This window comes from Prionailurus viverrinus, chromosome E3, assembly GCF_022837055.1.
Source record: "Prionailurus viverrinus isolate Anna chromosome E3, UM_Priviv_1.0, whole genome shotgun sequence".
NCBI classification, from domain to species: domain Eukaryota; kingdom Metazoa; phylum Chordata; class Mammalia; order Carnivora; family Felidae; genus Prionailurus; species Prionailurus viverrinus.
Window position 1 is genome coordinate 40,097,780 of NC_062576.1, and position 20,328 is coordinate 40,118,107.

Consider the following 20,328-nt stretch of genomic DNA (forward strand, 5'->3'; position numbering starts at 1 on the left):
AGCAAGCACACTCGGGAGCTGCATTCTAGAGCCTGGTCTGGAGGGCGTCAGTTCCCAGCAGGGTGTGACACGGGTGGGCCCGGCCATCCCTGTTCCCCTAGGGGGCTGGGACCTGGGACCCACTGGGCTGCAGCACCAAAGTCTGGGCCTCACAGGGGTGGAGTCCTAAGAAAGGACACGGAGGCCTTGAGGCCGACCAGTGTGTGGTCCTGGCTAAGTGCTCACTCCCATTTATTGAGCACAGCCACGTGCCCGGCGCCCTGTAGGTGCTCCTCACGAGGAGGAGATAGATGTCGTAGCCCATTTTACAGATGGGGAGACAGGCTGAGTGGGCCTGTGATGTGTCCACAGCCTCTTGTCCAGCCAGCCCTGCCCCACGGCTTGCTGGGGCTTGGCCAGCCATCCGGAAGGAGATCTGTGGGGGCCAGAGTCCTCCTCAGGTCGAGTCTGGAGGCAGCGTGCCCTGACCAGGCCTTGAAGGTTTTCAGTGGGACTTCAGGGTCACCTCCACAGGAAAATGGTCACTGATGGCAAGGGCCTGGAGGGAGAGGAAGTGGGGCCTGCTGGGCAACCTCTCCTCCCTTGCAAGCTCCACCCCTCCACCTCCCACCCCTCCACACCCCCACACCCCGCCCCGGGGGGGCCGCAGGCATCTACAGACCACTGTGCTGCCTGCAGGTGGCATGGGGCACGGACTGGGGACCCCACTCCAGAAGAGGCCAAGGGCATCTCCTCCCGCCATCCCACAATTGTTCCTTTCGGCTAGAACTGAGCCCCTAAGGGCGCTTCCGAGACACTAGTGCGGGGAGGGGCGCCCCCGGCCGTGGGCAGCAAGACACTGGCCACCCCCACGCCCGTCAGCTCCCCCACGCCCACCTGAGTCTGGTCCAGGCCGAACTCCTCCTGGAAGTCGTGCACAGCGGCCGACTGGGGCTTCAGGCTCCTGCGCAGGCGGGCGCCGCACACCACGATGCGGTCGTAGGCGCAGTCCGAGTTGCCCACCGTGGTGTCCGCGCTGTCCGGGATGAGCCACTTGAAGACCTCGCTACTGCGCAGGCGGATTGCCGGCCAGTCCTGCGCCCTCACGTAGCTGCAGTCCGCATTGAAGTCGCCCAAGAACAGCAAGTCCTGCGGGGCCGCGAAGCCGGGGCTGAGCCCGCGAGAGGGACGCGCCCCCCACCCCCACCCCGGACGCGCCCGCTGGGGGCGGGAGCGGGACTTACGTCGGTGCCCCATTTGTCGATCACGTCCAGGTACACGTCGTAGAGAGCGTCGATCTCCGCCACGGCCTGGTGCGGCGCCGCGTGCAGCGGGATCAGCACAAGCTCCCCGGCAGCTGCGGAAGGCGCGTGTCAGAAGCGGGGGCGGGGCGGGGCGGGGGCGGGGCCGCGGAAGGGGAGGGGCGGGGCCTTACCCGAGCCGGGGGCGGAGAACTTGACCACGAAAGGTTCACGGCTGAAGGCGTCCTCCGGGTCCGGGTACTGGTACGTGTCCACCACCGACACCGCGTCCTTCCTGGGGGAAGGAGACTGGTGGTGGCGCTGAGCCGGCCCCCTCCTTGCCCTGCGCGCCCAGGCCCCGCCGCCCCGCCCCTCACCTGTAGACGAACAGGTACATTTCTTTGTACTGGTCCCGACCCAGGGGCTCGCTGCTCACGAAGCTGTACTCGTGCCTGGACACGCTGCGGAGACAAGGGCCAGGCCCGCGGTCAAGTCACCCGCCGGGCCCTGCGAGCCCGGCCTGGGCTCCGAACGCAGGACCCTGTCCCCCGCACCTGTTGATCTGCTCCATGAGCGCGGACACGGCGCTCAGGTCCGGGTCTCGCACCTCCTGCACCAGCGTGATGTCATAGCCAGCCACGATCTGGGGGAGGGACCGGCAGGTGCGGGGTCACGCGCCGGCGGAATCACCGGAGAAGCCCAGCTGTGGCCCCGCCTCCCGGCCCCTGGCCTCACTTGCGCAATGACACCGCCGCAGGCTGGGTCCGACACTTTGCTGTCGCCAAAGCTCTGGATGTTGAAGGCTCCGATGCGCAGCGCCGCGGCCCCGGCGGCCCCCAGCGCCCAGAGCGCGGCCATTAGGGCCCGGAACCCACCCATGGCGCGGAGCGGGCGGCTGGGAGTGACAGAGACGCTCCTGAGCTCGAATCTGGAGTCAGACACACCAAGCCGCCCCTCTCCGCCCCAGCCCCGGGGCCACGGGGGCCGGTGAGAACGCTTGACACAGAGGTTCCCTGCGTCTCCATGTCTCCCCAGTGGTGCACTAGGCTTACCGTGGCCCTTTTCCATCGTAGGGAAACTGAGCCCCAAATACAAGCACCCCATTCCCATCCACCCCCCTGGTCAGCCCAGTCCTCCCCAGCCACGGGCACCCCCCCACAGGCCAGCTCCATCACTCACCTGGGATGCGGATGGGGCAGCAGCCGAGGCTCAGGATCTAGGTCAGAGATCCAGGCTGGGGGTGTGTCTGTGGCACAACACAGACTCCTCGCTTGGCGGGGCAGCAGTTCTGGTGCCAGGGCTCAGGCGGGTATTTGAGGCCCTGGTCCGGGGAGGGGCTGGACTGCTCTGGGTCCGCCCCCTCAATGAAGTTGGACGCTGGAACTCCTGGTGGCCGGTCCCAGGGAGAGCCCTGACGGCCAGGTGGCAGGGGCATCCACCCTGGGCCTGCTCTGGTGCCCCCAAGCCCATCAGAAGCGGGACTCCCCAGACTCTGACCGCCTCCCAGCACCATGTCAGGACTGGATAAGAGGGTCAGCCATCCAAGGTCCAGTCCTTGTTCCTGTCCTCCCCCCACCCCCCAAAACTAGGTCATCCAAAATCTCCCTCCTTCAGCGGCACCTTCTGGGAAAACAACGCAGTGCAGGCCTGTCCCCCCACACGCTGTCACCTCAAGGGAAAAAGCCTTGGTCCCCTGTCCCAACAGACAGCACCAGGGCTGGAGGCGGGGAAACGGCATCCCCTTCCACCCACCTGGGGGGGGCTCAGGAAGCTGGAGTCACGACTCCCACTGGGCAGGGCAGCAGGAGGAGGCTGCCTGTCCACATGCCAGTGACACCCACACACCGCCAAGGTGCCGCCAGCCCCTCCGGAGCCCTGGGCGGGGCGGCCGGGCATGAGAGTCCAGAGGGTGGCCCGGGCAGGCGTGCTGCCACAGGGAAACCTGCCAGGACAGTGGCCCCAGACCCCGAGGCTGCCGCTGCCACGGCAACATCACAAGTGGCAGATTTTCACATTTTATTGTAAAGCAACAAAAAACTATTTACACTCCCACATCCCCTCTGAACACCTGAATTCTGTGTTCTTTCTTCTCTGGGCCCTCGCCCCTACCCAGCCCAGCCCCCAGGACCCTGCAGACAGCCACGCTAGACAATGACCGTCTGCACCTCGAGCTGGCCCTCCGGTGAGGCGATGACCAGCTCGCCCGCATGCTCTAGGATTTCAATGTCCTCCGACGAAACCATGGTCACGGTGGCCTGCTCGGCGCCATTTGCACCCGCACGGGCCGTGAGCACGGTGCCCTCGCTGATGGCCGAGGCCAGCGTCATGGCCACCTGTTCCGTCAGGCTCTCAGGGGTGGCGATGGTGATGGTGTCGGCGGCAGCCGCCTCTGGGCCCAGCCCCGCCTCCTGATCCATAGTCACATTCTGCACGATGATCTGGTGCCCAGCGCTGGCCTGGTGCACGATCTGCTGTACCACCTTCATGATGTGGCTGTCCACCTGCGGGGGGCTCACCGCTCAGCTCGCGCTGCGGAGGGGCGGGGACGGGGCCCCACACCACCCTCCTCGGCCCTCCCCCAGCCCCTCACCTCTGTCTGGGCTCCCTCAATGATCTCCGCGGCTTCGCTAGCCTCCGCGTCGTCCGCAGCAGCCTGGACACGGGTCAGAGGTCAGCCGACCCCAGGGGAGGCTCCGCCACACCACCGTCCCACCCCGCCCCTGCCGCACCCACCTCAATGATGTACTCCTGGGTGTCGGCCACCACGGAAGAGAACTCAACCAGCACGGCGTGCGGGTCCTCAGTGAGGACTGCGGCAGCGGCCGCGGGGCTCTCCTCGGCCACCAGCAGCTCCTCCACCTCCAGCAGGCAGCCGCCTGGGGCCGGGGGGGGGCTCGGTCAGCACGCCGGGCACCCCTCCCCGCCCTCGCCCCCCACCGCGCCGGGCCCTGACCTTTGGTGCGCAGGTGCCGGTTGAGGGTGCCGTGCTCGGCGAAGCCCCGGCCACAGCGGTAGCACTTGAAGGGCTTCTCGCCCGTGTGGTGCCGCACGTGCCGCACCAGGGAGCCCTTCTCCCGGAAGCCACGGCTACAGAACGGGCACACGTGCGGCTTCTCCTCCAGGTGCGTCCGGAAGTGCACCTGCTGGGCGTTCTGTGGACCCGCACCGTCAGTGCCGGCCTGCCCTCGGCCTCTGGGCCAGGCCGGAGGGGCTGGGGGAGGGGCTGTGTGGTCAAGAGGCAGGGACGGGACAGGGATCTGGCCCAGGAGAGGGGAGCCCTTGGGTCAGGGGTCGGGGCCCGAGCACCCACCTTGGTCTTGTAGCACTTGCCACACTCAGGACACGGATAGGGCCGCTCATCTGAGTGGACGCGCCGGTGGCCGCGGACATGTGCGATGGTCTTGTAGAGCTTCCCGCAGTCTCCGCAGCGGAAACGTCGCTCGTGCACGTGAACCTCCTGGTGCTTCTTGAGCAGGTAGGCCTTGGGGAAGGCCTTGCCACACTGCACGCATGTGAACGGCCTTGGCCCTGGGGCCGCACGGGATGTCAGGCCGGGTCGCCACCCAAGGGCCCCAAACACACATCCTGGCTGGCTGCCAGCTGCCCCCCACTCCTGCCACCCACCTGCGTGGCCCCTTTTGTGGGCCTCCAGGGTGGCCGCCGTCGGGAAGGTCTCACTGCACTGAGGGCACGGGTGGGTCCTAGGCACGGCTGAGGGCCCGCTGGCCACCTGCTGGCGGGCGGGGGGAGGTGTCCCAGCATGCCTCCAGCACCCACTGCGGGCTGGACCCCAGCAGCACCAAGAACAGAGCCGTGGCACCCCCCACACCGGCAAGCTCCACCATGAGCCCAGGGAAGGCAGTAAATGGGGGAAAATCACTGCAGAAAGTGGCTCAATGTTTCCACCCCAGGGAACACAGCAAGGACGGCTCCAGGGCCAGGGTCGTGACCCTGTACCCAAGGCCTGACCCCCAAAGGAGCTCGCCAGCGGCGCAGGCACCTACTGTCTCCACTGGCTCCACCTCCAGCAGCGGCAGCTCCGGGGGACCGTCTCCCAGGGGCTGGGGACTGGGCGCCGCGGGAGGGGCTTGCTCCAGGGCCCCCTCTTCTCCAGTGACACGCTCAAGGACAATGCCGGAGTTCTGCATGGCCTGGTGCAGCAGGTTCTCACGGCCACCCTCACCGGAACAGGGAAGCTCCTCGGAGCCGGGGGGCTGTGGGCAGGCAGACGGAGGGCAGCTGGTCAGGCAGAGACACTCGGTACCCACTTGCACGCACTACACGGAGCAGAGCCAAGGGGCCCCGGGGGCACCGTGCATACGTCTTGGGGAGCCCCACAGCCCGTTCCACCTCACCCCAGCTCCCTGTCCCTCACCCCTCCCTGCCCTCTGGCATGCCATTGGTCTCCTGTCTCCCCTGCAACCACACTGAGCACCAGGAAGGCAGGCCAGCTTGGTCCCGTTCCCGCTGGAGCCAGTGACCGGCACAGAGCCCGGCACTGAGCGGACAGAGGCCAGCCCCTGACCTGCCCGCACCTCTGGGGCCAGGGCTTTCATGCCCAAGGGAAGTTCTTGCATCTGGACGTGGACTTCGTGGATGACAGTGCCCTTGGCGTCTGTCACCAGGTGAATCACGGGCGATGTCTCCATAGGTTCCCCCGTCACCGATGATGATGTAACGGTCCCCACGGTGGAGGCGCCAGATCCTTTAAGGCAGAACCAGGAGAGTCCCTGAAGAGACCGCTGACCAGGGCAGCACCCAGGCCCGGGCCAGGGCGGGGAGCCCCTACCTCGCGGACCTGCAGACGTGTCCTCTTTGCCCACAAGCACGTCCTTGCTCGCGCTGAAGCGAATCTTTTCGGTACACGGGGTCAGAGACTTGAGGTGCCGGGTCAGCGCACCCGACTCCCGGAAGCTCTTCCCGCACTTGGCGCACTTATAGGGGCGCTCATCTACAGAGAGGGCAGGGTCAGCCCCGGGGCCAAGGGGCAGGCAGGCCCCCAGCCACAGCCTCACGTTCCCCCCAGAGGCAGGGGCCACAAGGCCGGCTCACGGCCCCCTCCCGGCTCACCCGTGTGCCGCCGGTGGTGCCGGATGAGCGAACCCTTGGTCCGGAAGGACGCCCCGCACAGCTTGCACTCGTGGTCCTTGCGGCTGCTGTGGGTGACCATGTGGGCCTTGAGGATGCTGCCCTGGGGGAGGGCGGGGAAGCAGGGCTCAGGCACCTCCCCGGCGGAAGCGGGAGGGAGGCCCGGCCCCACCCACCGGCGGGGCCGCGAGCACGCAGCCCCCGGCCTCACCGTCTTGAAGGTCTTGTGGCACAGCGCACACACGTATCGGCCGTCCTTGTTCACCAGCAGCTTGACCTGGGCCTGCTCGCCCTCCCCGGGAAGGCCCGGGCCCTGACGGCTGGGGCTGCCCGGGGCTTCCGCCATCTCGTTGTCCCCCGGCTCTGCCTCGGCGGCCACAATGACCTCTTTGATGTGTCCGCCGCCTGAGGAGAAGAGGGTCAGCCTGAGCCTCGAGACCCTGCGGGCCCTGCCACCTCCTTTGATCCCTGCCCGGGGACGTTGCTAGGACACGGTGGAGCTGTCCTGACCGCCCTCCAGCTCCAGGGCCTAGTATCTGCTCCCTGAGCTGGAGGCCACCCAGAGGAGCTCCGGGACCCCAGAAGGTGCCCAGTGGGGAGACCCACCATGAGCACCGGTGCCCCCTCCTAAGCCAAGGAGCGCAGGACCGGATGTGCGCAGGGGTCCTGCCCCCTCTGAGGACAACTGAGTGCCAGCACAGAGACGGTGGATGGGCCGGCCCCGCTCACTGCACCGGGTCCCACTGTCAGGTAAGAAAGATGCCTCGGGGGGCGGGGGGGAGGTCACCCACTGTGTCTTGAGGCCGGCGGGCCGGGGACCCTCCCGGGAGAGTGAGTGCTCCCGAGAAACCTGGAGCTGCCTGAGGAAGGAGGCCTGGCCTTGGCACCTCTCACGGGTGATGAAAAGATCTGACGACGTGCAAAGCTAAGCTGTAAACACACCTCATAATTTCTGCTCATAAAAACGACATGTGGGAAGCGGCTGTAAAACCACTTCTTAGGAACCATCTCAATCGGCCAGACATAGTGTGTTGACAAGCCATTCTCACACAGAACGCAAGCGCCGTGACTCAGACAATTAAGGCCATCTCTCGCCCATGCCCTGGCTTATGCGCTGGATGCTCTATCTTTGCTCCGCCCCAGAAGCAAACCTCCAGAAGGCCAGGGACCTCTGCCAGGCGAGGACTTGGGATAGAGCGTGGCACAAGACACAGCAGGCGGACGGCTCAAGGAAGGGAGAACAGGGCTGCCCTGAGTCCAGAGATGAAAAGCAAGTTTGTTCCCAGCCAAGAGGCAGGAGGGCCGGGAAGAGGTATCTGGCCCCCCACACAGCCCCTGCCGACTGTGGCCCCTGGCCCCCCAATCCTGGGAAGCCAGCAACTGGCAGTTTAGGACTCTAGCCAACCCTGGAGCAAGGAGTAGCAGACTCCTAGGGGGCATGTGGTGCACCCAAGATGCCTGCAAAGGGGGAAACTCCCAAGGGGACAGAGAGGCAGGAGGTACCCAGAGGGGAGCCCTCAGAGCACAGGGACGAGCCACCGAGCAGCAGGTGTGGGCCAGCTGGAGGTCAGGGGGGCGGGAAGGGGCCTGGCTAGAGGTGCCACCCAACCCCAGGGGATTTGTTTTCCCATATGACACCATCCAGGGCCAGAGCACGGCCCCACCCCCCACATGACAACATTCCTATCCAGAATGGCAACAGGTGAATGTCCCTGTCCACAGGAATGTCAGGCAGGGGAAGGGACAGCATGGAGACAAGGACGGACGTCCGGCTGCCTCCCTGAGGTGGGTCCGTGGCAGAAAGGCCTACTCTGCGGCTCCCCTCCCGAGGTCTCCACCCCTCTTCCTGCCCCATCTGGTCCCAAGGGCTTCCCAAGGCCAAGGTGTACCTGTCACCCAAAGCCACATCCTGTGCAGCCGCCCACTCAGGCACCTGCCAAGACTCCTGCCCAGCAGAGCCCTAGATAACAACCCTTCCTTCCAAGCTGGGCAGCAGGCTGCACCCTCCTGTCCGGCTGCCCTTTGAAGGCTCCCCCTTCCCATTCCAGACCTACCAACTCCCCCCTCTCCCGCTGCACACCAGCAAGGCACTCGAACTTACAAAGAGCCATCAAGGAGGCTGACTGGGCACTATACGCTCATAAAAGCCAGGTGAGAATCAGGGCAGGAGTTGCCACCCCCACAGGGGAGGGGAGAGCCAAGGTCAGACAGCAGGTCCGGACAGGGCTGGAGCCACCAGTGCATCCTGTGCATACCCCAACCTGACCCATCAGAGTGGACTGTGGGGTGGGGAGCAGGAACCGGGGTTGGCAGAAAAATGGGGAAGATTCCAGAAGGACCAGGGAAGGACCAGGGAAGGACCAGGGAAGCAGCAGGAGCAAGCAGCCAGCTCGTGACTGTGCACAAAGTGAGGACTCCCTGAGCGCAGGCCACACGCCTCCCCTCTCCTGGCGGGCAGGGCTTGGTGCCCAGTGCTCACTCTGGAGGGCCTCGGCCCTCCTCAGCCAGGCTTTGCTCTCAGGAGAGCAGAGGGTCACAGCAGCAAGGGTCCCTCGCCTCCAGCCCTAACCACAAACAGCTGTGCTGAGAGCCACACATGGACAGACACTGGGAGACCACGCCGGCTTACCCACGATGTCGGGTGCGTGGCTGATGTCTGTCGTTAATGCGGCCGTCTCCACCACGATGTGGGCCACCGTGATGGGCTCCTCCGGGCCGGCCACCGCTGGCACCACCTGCCGTGGGGGGACAGGGGACAGAAAGGATTCTCCTGCAGGGCTCCAGAGTTCCCTTGGCTTGGAGAGGGAAGGCTTGGGTTTATCTCCACATGGGAAGGCTGCGGTGGGACCTGTCATCTCCCCCGACATCTCTCCCACCCTAGTCCCTCCAACCCAGGCCTAAGGGGTCAGCCCCGTCACTCAAACGCCCCTGGCCACCATGGGCCGGATGCAGAGCAGCGAGCACCCTTGCAGAGGGCTCCCGGGAGAAGTGACCGGCAGTTCCAGCCCGAAGCCCAGTTGGCTGTGCAGGGATGAAGGTCAGCACCCTCACCCACCAGCCCCAGCCAAGCTATCAAGCGATGTGGGTCCAGGGGCCTTCCGAGAGGAAAGGGCACCACCGGGAGGGGCCAGGAAAGAGCACAGGGTTTGAGGGAGATGGCTGTAGTCCCACCGTCCTCTGGGCCATTCCCTGTGACGAGCTGAGGCGGCTGACATCTCCCAGAGCCTCCTTTCCCAATGCCATCCGACGAGGGGCCTGAGAACACCACCGTGCAAAGGTGCTGGGGACCTTCAGAGGCCTGGATGCGTACAGCCCAAGCACGTGCAGCATGACAACCTTGGCCATGTTTATGACAAAGTGGCAGGACTCCCAGAGCCACCCTTTGCAGGATCCCGAGAAACCATGTGTCAGGGGTGCCTGGGCGCTCAGGTGGTTGAGCATCTGACTCTTGGCTCAAGTCATGATCTCACAGTTTGTGAGTTCAAGCCCCACGTCAGGCTCTGTGCTGACAGTGCGGAGCCTGCTTGGGATATTCTCTCTCTCTCTCTCTTCCTCCCCCAGCCTCTGTCTCTCTCTCAAAATAAATAAATAAATTTTAAAAAGGAAAAGAAAAAGAAACCGTGCGTATAGGGCAGGAGAGAAGCCAAAAGAACAAAAGCCACCATGACAGCCCTGAGCCACTGAGCCAGGACAGACCCTGAGGCTCCAAGAAAGGAGGGATGTCAATTGTGCAGGCTTCAGCCAGAGGCTGCTGGGAAGGCAGGGCCATCCCAGGCCATCCAGGAAACCAGGAACACTGCCAAGCTCTTAGGGACAGGGCCCAGGCTCCCTCACCCATGACCAGATGCCTGTCCTCTGTCCACCCCCATGCCACAGAGAACCGGCTGCACAGGTCTGTCAGGGCACGCACACACCCCTTCCCAGCCACCAGGTGAGCCCAAGGAGGAGGGCGCACATGTGCGTGGACATGTGGTGGCAGGTGGAGAGGGCTCACCTCCTGGCCCAGCAGCGCAGCAGCAGCAGGGGCGGCAGGCAGGGCCTCCTGAGGGGCCCGCTGGCAGACTTTCTGGAGTTTGTGCTGAACAAAGTCTTCCAAGGCAGTGAACTCGGCCTGGCAGCGGCCACATCTGTGCACATCGTCCTCATCTGCAACAAGCCTGTGCTCAGTGGGGCCTGGGAGGGCCTCCAGCCCCAGGCCAAACCCACCGAAGGGTGCCATCGGACCACAGGCACCTTCCAGCCTCTGGTGACCTGCGGAAGAGGTGCCCACCCCAGGGAGAACAGCATCCAGCAGGTGGGGGCCCCAACCTGAGAGTTAGACTGCAGAGATCCAGTGAGGCTGCCGTGCCCAAAGCCCCCACTTCAGAGATGAGGGGACAGAGCCCCAGGGAGCAGCTAAGAGGTGGAGGGATTCACCCAAGCCGGTTTGGGGACAGTGGAGGACCAGAGTTTAAGACTGCTTCATCGGCTCTGAACGGGCAGGAGCTCCCTCTTCTGGAGAAGACACTCAGGGTGGAACTTCCCAGAGAGGCTCCACACCCCAGGCTCAAGTCCCTCACCATGTAGGCTGACCATGCCTGCCCCAGGTCCTACAGGAGGCACTTCCCACTCACTGAGCCCCTCCTGGGTGCCAGGCACCTCACTGGGGATGTCCCCAAATCCAGCCAGCGCCCTGGGGAAATAAGGATGACTATTCTCATTCCAGGAAAATGACCTGAGATTCAAGACCACGCAGCTGGTGAGTGTTCGGGCCAGAATCTGAACCTCAGGGTCTACTCCAGATGCCCCGCTATTTGCACAAAGGGACGGGAGGATGTTCCTTGTGCTTCTATAAAAGTCTGCCAGTTCCCACCACCTCACATCCGGTCCCACATCAAGGTCAAACCCAGGCCTGGCACAAGGAAGGAGCCCAGTCCATGTCTTTTGACTCAGTGAGCAAACAGAGGCCCACACCACACCCATGACGGGCCCACACAAGGCCACCTGCCAGAGGGCGATCCCCTCCAGATGGTTCGCAGTCACAAGCGAAGCACTGACGTGCCCACCACCCTTTTAACCTTCCCCCCAGCGAAGGAACACCCACCACAGAAGGGGACACACTCCGCCCCGTGTAACAGTGACAAGGCTGGGGGCAAGCACGGCAGGGCCCAGCAACCTCCGAAGAGATCCCTCTCCAGGCCGGCACTGCCCCTAGTGGTACTGCCCCTCCCCCAGCTGGAATAAGAAGGAGCAAGAAAAAACCATGCGCTGAGAATAGGAGCTCTGCAGAGACAGGGGCCACTACCCCAATATCGCTAGCCAGCCCCCCTCCTGTCTGGCCCAGTCTATAGCCTCATGAGACAAGCTCGGAGGAGAGAGACCCAACTTCTGTCTGCACAAGCTGTCAGGGCGCCCGGTCGTCCGCTCTGCCCTCAGCCAGTTGCCACCGGCTCTGTCTTCCTTCTCACCGGGGTCCGGGGAGGCAGCGCAGCCCGGAAGGTAGGGGAGTCGGTTGAGGAGTCACACAGCCCTGGCATCCAGTCCAATCCTTGCTACTTACTAGCTGGGTGACCTGGTCACCTTCACACCTTTGAACCCCAATTTCCCTCATCCACAAAATGGGAATGAATCACAACAACAACAACAGGGGCATCCAGGGTTGGTTTGAGGACAAAAACGCTGATGCCGAGTAAGTGCTTAACACGTTTTTAGCAGCAGCGGCAGCAGCATCCCCTGCCCAGGACCAAACAGCCAGAACGTGGCGAAAGTGGCAGGTGTGGGATGGAGCCCGCAGGCCTGCTGCAGGCCACCGGCTCTCCACCACTGGGCTCTGCTGCCTCCCGGAGGGGCAGCCGGGGGCCTGGGGGCGAGGCCCCGCCCCACCGCACCCCCAGCCTCCAGCCCCACCCCAGCCAGGGCTCTAGAAACCCGTCAGGTGCATTGGGAGGGGGCCCAGAGGAGGGCGGGGCCTTGCCCAGACCGGGAGGCGAAGAGGCGCCTGACCGCCGGCCTGAGGGCCAAGGCCGCCAGGGGAGGCGACGGCAGAGGTCTACACACGAGCAACCCCACAGCCTTGGGCACCTGTGAGTACCCGCGAGTGGGCACCGAGGCCCACGGGGTGATGGGCGCCCCACAGGAGAGGCCCGAGGGTCTGAGGAAGCCGGGGAGCGCGTGGAGGGCCATGCAGGACCCCTTGGGGACCCGTGAGGTCCGCAAGGAACCGGGGTCTCGGACGGTCGGTCGCGTCCACAGCTTAGGCCCTCGGAGCCGCCTCCAGCCAGGACTGAGCCGTCCCCACCCCGGCCGCGCCCGACCCTGTCAGGCCCCGTCAGGCCCGGTTACCTTCTTCGCTAAAGGGCGCCGGGAGGCCGAGGAACCCGCCAGGAGCCAAGGCCGCCGCCGCCGCCGCGACCCCGCCCTCGCCCGCCTCCCGCCCGGCTTCGGCCCGGGCTTCTGCCGTATGCGCGGCCGTCACCCGCACTGCCATCGCGCCCTCCATGTCGCAACGCGCCGCAGGAAGATGGCGGATTTACGACCGTGTCGTCATAACAACGGGCCGCGCTGAGGCGAGCGAGAGAAAACGACGAGAGGAGGCCGACGGGGCGGAGCCAGGTGGGTTTGACAGACAGGCAGCGGGGCGGAGCCTAGGAAGAGAGGCCTAGAATCTCAGAGGCGGGGCCAGACTCCCGGAGAGAAGGCAGGGGGAGGGGCTGCTCAGGGGCGTGGTTACGCTGGAGCGGACTGACTAGCAGGCGGAGGGGCGGGGACAGAGGCGGGCCCGAGGGGCGGGGCTGGGTGAGGCGGGGGCGTGGCCATGCCGGAGGGGCGAAGGGCTTGGTTCCCCGAGCGGCCCCGGAAGCTTCAGGAAAGGTTGAAGCAGACGTTCTGAGCCGGTGGTGCAGCCGCGGGCGCCCCGCCGGCGAGACACTGCCCCACCCCAGCTCCGGCGGGTAGTGTGGTGCGCGGGTAGTGCGGTGCTCGTCGCCCCAGCCCCACCCCCTCGGGTCAGAGCCTCCCTTGTCGCCACGGTCGCCGGGAGGCACCCGATTTGGGTTTGGCTCACGGGTAGCTTCGCTAAGCCTCTTATACTTAACGCGTATTTTTTAAATTGTAATAAATATACATAAGAGTTGCCTTTAATGGCATTTAGTGCATTCACAACGTGCACACAATGTGCATCACCACCGCCAAGTTCCAGAACATTGTCGTCATTCCAAGAGGAAACCTAACCCCTTAGCACTCACTCCCCATTCTCCCCTACTCCCAGCCCCTGGCAACTACTTTCAGTCTGTAAGGATTTGCCTTTTCTGGATATTCTCCAATAAATGGAATTACACATGTGGTCTTGTACATCTGGTTTGTTTTGCTTAGCATAATGTTTCCCAGATTCATCTGTACTGGAAGCATGTCACTACATTTCTTTTTATAGGCTGAATAATATTACATCGCCAGGAAAGACCACAATTTATTTAGTCGTCGCATTCGGTTGGGTTGTTCCCACCTTTTCCACTATTATGAATAGTGCTGCCATGAACACACATGTACAAATTCCTTTTATTCTTTTCAGGTGATATTTAATTAGCTCTATGAAGCTAAGCACTTTACAGGATTTTCTCATTTAAGTACCAATCGCCCCCATTTTGAAGATGAAGAAACTGAGGCACAGTACTGATAGGACGCTTGCCCAAGGGCAGACTGGAGACGGAAGTCTGCACAGAGCCATGGGCTGGAAACCCAAAGGATGTGCTCTCTCCCACATCAGTTGTCTTCTGTGGCCCAGCCCTGTGTTGAATCCCAGAGGCTCAGATGAATCAGAACTGGTCTCCTCCAGGAAGGCTAATCTCTAGAAAAGACCAAGCAGAGACTCAAGGGACGGGGCAGAGAGTAGACTGTTCTGCCCTGGCAAGGACACCAAACAGAGACTGTCTCCATGCTGGGGCTGCCCAGCTGGGCCCCCGAGGACCCTTGGCCTGGCAGAAGCTGCCCTGTGTGAAGCACAGGTCAGATGGTCAGAGGTCAGACCGGGGTAACCATGAGGTTGCTTTCTGCATGAGGCTTGCTCGCCAATGCAGGGGGATAGGCAGACGGTGTGAACGCATTTCAAAAGGATCCCTCTGACTGCTGTGCGGATAAAAGGACCTCAGGGCCCATAGAGGCAAGAAGATCCCAGATGGATGGTCTCTGAGAGGGACAAACCGGAGGAAGACCGGGGGCTGGGGGGAGCTTGTGGAGGGGGCTTCTGGGAAGGGAGGACCAGGAAGACACCTCACTTAAGGATGTGCTGAAGAGTAATGGTGAAGCCAGCATCAGAGAGAGAGAGGAAGCCCCAGAGGAATGGGATAGGACAGGGTCTCAAAGGCAGAGGACACCCTGAGTGTGGGTGGACACGAGGAGGAGCCGGCCCAGCGGAGACAGAGAGCCTGCCTGCCGCGTGCTCCAGAACCATGTCCGGAGCGGACCAAAGCTCCTGCCTGGTGGCTCCCTGGGAGTCAGGAAAGGGCATCCTGCACCAGTGAGTCCCAGGTCCTGCGTTAGCGAGGGCCCAGGCAGGCCAGCGGGTACAGGGGCAGACAGGCCTAAGGTCACTGAAAGGCACACTGGCCAGAGAAAGACAGGAAAACCGGAGTCCCCACTCCCCCAAACAGCCTCCTCCCCGACCCAGCCCTCCGCGGCACGGGCTCCAGCGGCACCCTGTGTGTTTTTAGAGTCAGTGCTGTGCTGACCTGCCGTGGCCAGAGCCACGGAGACTCCATCACCCTTTATGAGGACTGCTCAACCTCTGTTCTTTGATGGACGTATTGAACCAATCCCATGCTGAAGAATATTTAGATTGCTTCTGAATTGTTTTGTGTGCCACTTGAGTCCTTTTGAAATGACTCCCTTTTTTACTTAGCTCATTGGAAGCAATACCATCTGCGAAAACAGATTCAATGGCTACTTGCATTTTCTAATACAACTTTTTTCATGTTTGCTTATTTATTTTGAGAGAGAGAGAGAGAGAGAGAGAGAGAGCATGCAAGCAGGGGAGGGGCAGAGAGAGAGGGAGAGAGAAAGAATCCCGAGCAGGCTCCTCACTGTCAGCGCAGAACCCAACGTGGGGCTCGATCCCACGAACCATGGGACCATGACCTGAGCCGACATCAAGAGTCAGACCCGGCCTGCTGAGCCACCCGGACACCCCCATTAGTTCCTAATACAATTTAAATCCATGCAAGGCTGTTAAAATTAAATAGCGTCTGGTGTTTGTCCTTGTACCATCTAAATCCGTGCCCCATATAGCCCGCGGAGGGGGCTTCCTCACTTTGGGGAACCCTGGCGCCATCTATTCACAGGTATACACTGAACGTCTACCATGTGTCGGGAACACATCATGACCATGATGCACTCCTCCCCCATCTATACAGGGCACCTCACTCAAGGTCAGCCCCCCTGCCATAAAGTGCAGTGTCCCTTCCGGCCTCCTGCAGGACCATGACCACAACCACCTCTTCTCTCGACACTGGCCGCCCCACCTTTCCCACCGTGCCGGCTCAGTCCCTACAACCCACAGGACGTGTCAAACCAATCAGGTATGGCAGAGCTCCACTGTGGAGTCAACTGAGTTTAATCCCACCCCTATCTCATCCAGCCGGTGACTCTCTCTGGCTCAGTTTCCTCATCCACGAATGGGGACACTACTAGCCTCTGCCTCTTAGGGCTGTAATGCAGGTGAGGAGCAGGGCTCAGTGCCTAGATGCTTACCAGTGCCCAGGAGACCAAGGCACCCGGGCAGGTATTGCACACGCTGGCCCATGGCTGGACAGCAACAGCACTGGCCAGTGTACCATATACCCTGGATGCTTCTGGGTGAAAGCAGGATTTCTGATCTTCTGTCAAATCCAGCTCTTCCCCGCGTCAGCTCCACCACCAAAACTAAGTGGGAAGACACAGGGAGGAAGGTGCCCCCCTTGTGGACAGTGGGTGCACCAGGCAGCAACACTTTGCATGCCCTGCCTTTGTGGGCCACGGCCCCTCCAATCTCCTCCAGGGGTTCCCAGGCCAACAGAGACCAGCAGAAACGAGCCACGTATAAATAAACAGGGCCCTAAGGGAACTGAGGTCACCGGTTTTACCTCATGGGTTTGGGGGTGGGAGTGGGTCCAGAGCAGACTTTATGGAGACCTGGGGCCCAAGAGAAGAGCAGGAGTTTGACACTCTGGGAGCTGGGGGTCTGGGGCACCTGTCACAGGGTAGGCTTTCAAGAAACCGGGCCCTTTGTAATTCTGCTCCCTGGCCCTACTGGAAGTAATAACAATAAACATACACACCTACCTGTGAACGTGCAGTTCCAATCGGAATTCTATTTCACCCAAGAGAAATGAGTGCCTGGGTCCACAAATGAGTGTATAGGAACCAGAATGTTCACAGAAGTATTATTTACAATGCTCCCAAACTGCAAACGACCCAGTGTCCACCTACTGGAGAACAGACCGACGGATGTATTCTTACAAGGGCTCACATGGCAATTAAAACAACAGAAAAGGATGAATTTCCCAGACATTGTGTCGATCCATAGCAGCGAGACTCATGGCAAGTCTGCGAGACCATCTGGAACAGGCAGAGGAGGCTATGACTCATTCCATGGTGACAGAAGTCAGAAAAGTCGTTGGGGGAGGGGTCTCCGCTATTGACTGGCTGAGGGACTGTGAGGGAACTTTCTGGAACGAGGGAAAGATCCTCTGGCTTGATGTGGGTTGTGTTCACACAGGCGTATAGGTATGTAAAATTCAATCAAGCTGCACACTTAAGATCGATGCACTTTTACTGTGTATGAGGCCTCAATAAAAGTTAACAATGATACCAAATAAGATGATGGTAAGTGCTGTGTTGTACGCAGTGTCTTCTTAACCCCTAAACCTGCCGCCTTGTAATAACTCGTTCGCATGACCACTAAGGCAATCCCGCCGCCTTATAATAAATAACCCGTTCACAGTACCACTAAGGCACAGGGAGAGCGTTTAAAAAAAAAACATTTTTTTTTTACACTTAATTCTTTTTTTTTTTTTTTTGTTTCAACATTTATTTTTTGGGGGACAGAGAGAGACAGAGCATGAACGGGGGTGGGGCAGAGAGAGAGGGAGACACAGAATCGGAAACGCTCCAGGCCCTGAGCCATCAGCCCAGAGCCCGACGCGGGGCTCGAACTCACGGACCGCGAGATCGTGACCTGGCTGAAGTCGGAGGCTCAACCGACTGCGCCACCCAGGCGCCCCTACACTTATTCATTTTTGAGAGACAGAGAGAGACAGAGCACAAGCGGGGAGGGGGCAGAGAGAGAGGGAGACACAGAATCCGAGGCAGGCTCCAGGCTCTGAGCTGTCAGCACAGAGCCCCACGCGGGGCTCGAACTCACCAACCCCGAAATCATGACCCGAGCCAAAGTAGGACGCTTAACCGACTGAGCCACCCAGGAGCCCCTTAGAGAGAGCGCTCTTGCAAAGGACAAGATATGGGAACGCGAGGCCTGCCGGGACGGAGCCCCGGGCTGCACTCGGCACTCAGCCGTAATCGGCTCACGCGCTAACACCGTGTCGGTCCGCAGCGTGCCCAGGGCGGAGGGCACGACCCGGCGCCGCCCAGGAAAGGTGCAGGCGTGACGCCGACCCCAAGGCCGACCTCTCCGCCCGCCACAACGCCCCGCCGCGCTCCTGCCGCGGAGAAGCCAGCCAATCGGCAGCCGGCCCGGCCCGGGGTCACTCGATTAAGGGCCTCCGTCACCTAGGCTGACCACGCGGCGCCAATGGGCGAGCTGCCCTGCGGCCGCCAATGAGCTGCGGCCTTACGTCCAGCGCCGGTTCTGGGCTCCTCCGCAGCGTTTCCGCAGTGAACGCTCCTCTCCGAATGCCGGTTGGCTCCCTTCCAGCCAATCACCGGGGAGCCTCGGACTCAATAGCCAATGGCCGCCCGCCTCCCAGTGCCGGGCCGCGACGGTTGGCGCTGAGTTCCCGCAGCCCGCGGGAGGCGGGGGCGGATTGGCGCAGGTGGCGCCCAATGGGCGGCGCGCGCGAGGAGCGGGGCCAATGAGCGCGCCGGGGGCGGGGCGGGAGCTGCGGCGGGCGGCTGCAAGGAGCGGCCGGTGGCAGCGGCGGCGGGCGGCCGGTGGCGGCGGCGGGCGGCCATGGCGGCGGTGGCGGAGGCCGGCGGTGACGACGCCCGCTGCGTGCGGCTGAGCGCCGAGCGGGCCCAGGCGCTGCTGGCCGACGTGGACACGCTGCTGTTCGACTGCGACGGCGTGCTGTGGCGCGGCGAGACGGCCGTGCCCGGCGCGCCCGAGGCCCTGTCGGCGCTGCGGGCCAGCGGCAAGCGCCTCGGCTTCATCACCAACAACAGCAGCAAGACCCGCGAGGCCTACGCCGAGAAGCTGCGGCGCCTGGGCTTCGGCGGCCCGACGGGGCCCGGCGCCGGCCTCGAGGTCTTCGGCACGGCCTACTGCACCGCGCTCTACCTGCGCCAGCGCCTGGCGGGCGCACCGGCCCCTAAGGCCTACGTGCTGGGCAGCGAGGCCCTGGCCGCCGAGCTGAAGGCCGTGGGCGTCTCCTGCGTGGGCGTGGGGCCCGAGCCGCTGCTGGGCGACAGCCCCGGCGCCTGGCTGGACGCGCCTCTCGATCCGGATGTGCGCGCGGTCGTGGTGGGCTTCGACCCGCACTTCAGCTACATGAAGCTCACCACGGCGGTGCGCTACCTGCAGCAGCCCGGCTGCCTGCTCGTAGGCACCAACATGGACAACCGGCTCCCGCTCGAGAACGGCCGCTTCATCGCGGGTCCGTGCGGGGCGGGGGCGGCGGGAGGCTCAGGGCGGGCCGCCGGCCGCTCCTGTCCTCTGACCCCGGGTGCTCTCCTCCCCTCCCTCTCCGCCCCGCAGGTACCGGCTGTCTGGTCCGAGCCGTGGAGATGGCCGCCCAGCGCCAGGCCGACATCATAGGGAAACCCAGCCGCTTCATCTTCGACTGCGTGTCCCAGGAGTACGGCATCGACCCAGAGCGCACCGTCATGGTGGGAGATCGCCTGGACACAGACATCCTCCTGGGCGTCACCTGTGGTCTGAAGACCATCCTGACCCTCACCGGCGTTTCCACTCTAGGGGACGTGAAGAGTAATCAGGAAAGTGACTGCATGTCTAAGAAGAAAATGGTTCCTGACTTCTATGTTGACAGCATAGCTGACCTTTTGCCCGCCCTTCAAGGTTAAAGACTTAGTGTCTTTAATCTCCAGAATAAAACAAATTGAAAACCACTTACCCAAATTAATAGGTGGGGCTTAAGCATCCGCTCAGCTAGGTGGCTTCAGAGAGTATACTTGGAGTTAAGTAAAGGCACTGGTTGTTAACCTTGTAAGTAAACGTTTGGGGGGCGATGTTGTTTACAGATGCTTATATTTGAAGATGCACTTTTAAACCTGGAGGGCGTTGTGGGGGTCCTGGGCATCCGGTGCCATTGACAAGGGCAGGCTTAATCTGTCCAGGATTCGGGTCACCTCAGGGTGGTTACCCAACCTGCTCATGGGACTGAAGCAGGTCTAGGATGTTCCATGTTTTATTGAAAATTTTATTCAGGGATTGGGCCTCCTATACAGGGTAAATGGGAGGACGGTCCGGTTATTTTGACTGTTGTGAGGAACTTGTACAAAGAGCCCCAGGGCCTGTCTGTGTGGTCGTCTGCGGATGATCCTGCTCCGGGATCCCGGCTCCTCACCTGCAGGGTGGGAGTGGAGGACAGGGTATGTCCCTGTCCCTGGGCCGCAGGGTGCTGACCTCAACACCACTGCCCCACGCTTCCTTAAAAACCACTCTGATGTCACAATCAAGGGTCTGTTCCGCTTCGGATACCCAGGGCTGCCACACCTCATATGGGGTCACGGAGTTCTGGCAACTGCGTCCTGCTAAGCCTCAGTTTTTTCAAGTGTGCATTTAAATCCAGCTGACTTGAACTGAGCAAAGCGTTGGCTGAGCAGCCGAGAGGGTGTGGATGCCTTTGCTGAACTCTGGGCAGCTGTGCAGAGAGCT

The 20,328-nt window shown here is 62.3% G+C and overlaps 3 protein-coding genes and 1 long non-coding RNA gene across 9 annotated transcripts; 2 read left to right on the forward strand and 2 right to left on the reverse strand.

Moving 5' to 3' along the window:
* Positions 1-207: 207 nt before the first annotated feature.
* On the reverse strand, positions 208-3,080 carry DNASE1L2 (deoxyribonuclease 1 like 2). Its single transcript, XM_047837564.1, has 8 exons — positions 2,400-3,080; positions 1,956-2,115; positions 1,775-1,863; positions 1,598-1,681; positions 1,415-1,515; positions 1,224-1,336; positions 877-1,128; positions 208-538 (listed from the first exon to the last, which is right to left on the reverse strand). Exons 2-8 carry the CDS (start codon positions 2,097-2,099, stop codon positions 485-487), a joined length of 837 nt encoding a protein of 278 aa, XP_047693520.1. The 5' UTR covers positions 2,100-2,115; positions 2,400-3,080; the 3' UTR covers positions 208-484.
* Positions 3,081-3,223: 143 nt separating this feature from the next.
* On the reverse strand, positions 3,224-12,852 carry E4F1 (E4F transcription factor 1). 5 transcript variants are annotated; one of them, XM_047837557.1, is made up of 14 exons: positions 12,630-12,846; positions 10,303-10,454; positions 8,938-9,043; positions 6,520-6,713; positions 6,291-6,411; positions 6,019-6,171; positions 5,756-5,925; positions 5,225-5,434; positions 4,845-4,950; positions 4,531-4,748; positions 4,174-4,372; positions 3,954-4,096; positions 3,811-3,873; positions 3,224-3,721 (listed from the first exon to the last, which is right to left on the reverse strand). In XM_047837557.1, the coding sequence occupies exons 1-14, from the start codon at positions 12,784-12,786 to the stop codon at positions 3,365-3,367; spliced, it is 2,349 nt and encodes a 782-aa protein (XP_047693513.1). In that variant the 5' UTR covers positions 12,787-12,846; the 3' UTR covers positions 3,224-3,364. The 5 variants fall into 5 exon arrangements, with proteins under 5 accessions (XP_047693513.1, XP_047693512.1, XP_047693511.1 ...); XM_047837556.1 differs by having other exon boundaries at positions 4,845-4,953; positions 12,630-12,845; XM_047837555.1 differs by having other exon boundaries at positions 6,010-6,171; positions 12,630-12,845.
* LOC125153988 (uncharacterized) lies at positions 7,176-9,271 on the forward strand. 2 transcript variants are annotated; one of them, XR_007147645.1, is made up of 3 exons: positions 7,176-7,620; positions 8,031-8,093; positions 8,357-8,606. It is a non-coding gene; the product is annotated as an uncharacterized LOC125153988 (long non-coding RNA). The 2 variants fall into 2 exon arrangements; XR_007147644.1 differs by lacking the exon at positions 7,176-7,620 and adding an exon at positions 9,190-9,271 and having other exon boundaries at positions 7,919-8,093; positions 8,357-8,459.
* Positions 12,853-18,396: 5,544 nt separating the features above from the next.
* On the forward strand, positions 18,397-19,559 carry PGP (phosphoglycolate phosphatase). The gene is made up of 2 exons (XM_047839437.1): positions 18,397-19,087; positions 19,189-19,559. The coding sequence occupies exons 1-2, from the start codon at positions 18,445-18,447 to the stop codon at positions 19,512-19,514; spliced, it is 969 nt and encodes a 322-aa protein (XP_047695393.1). The 5' UTR covers positions 18,397-18,444; the 3' UTR covers positions 19,515-19,559.
* Positions 19,560-20,328: the final 769 nt, after the last annotated feature.

Bases quoted from the DNA above. Each gene is read 5' to 3' on its own strand.
- DNASE1L2 (XM_047837564.1), bottom strand. From the start codon at position 2,099: ATGGGTGGGTTCCGGGCCCTAATGGCCGCGCTCTGGGCGCTGGGGGCC. The intron at 1,516-1,597 runs GTGAGGGGCGGG...TCCTTCCCCCAG, and splicing joins ATGTACCTGTTCGTCTACAG to GAAGGACGCGGTGTCGGTGG. The intron at 1,129-1,223 runs GTAAGTCCCGCT...GCGGCCCCGCAG, and splicing joins TCGACAAATGGGGCACCGAC to GACTTGCTGTTCTTGGGCGA.
- E4F1 (XM_047837554.1), bottom strand. From the start codon at position 12,786: ATGGAGGGCGCGATGGCAGTGCGGGTGACGGCCGCGCATACGGCAGAA. The intron at 5,435-5,755 runs GTGCGGGCAGGT...GCCTGCCCACAG, and splicing joins TGAAAGCCCTGGCCCCAGAG to CCCCCCGGCTCCGAGGAGCT. The intron at 4,954-5,224 runs GTAGGTGCCTGC...CCCGCCCGCCAG, and splicing joins AGGTGGAGCCAGTGGAGACA to CAGGTGGCCAGCGGGCCCTC.
- PGP (XM_047839437.1), top strand. From the start codon at position 18,445: ATGGCGGCGGTGGCGGAGGCCGGCGGTGACGACGCCCGCTGCGTGCGG. The intron at 19,088-19,188 runs GTCCGTGCGGGG...TCCGCCCCGCAG, and splicing joins GAACGGCCGCTTCATCGCGG to GTACCGGCTGTCTGGTCCGA.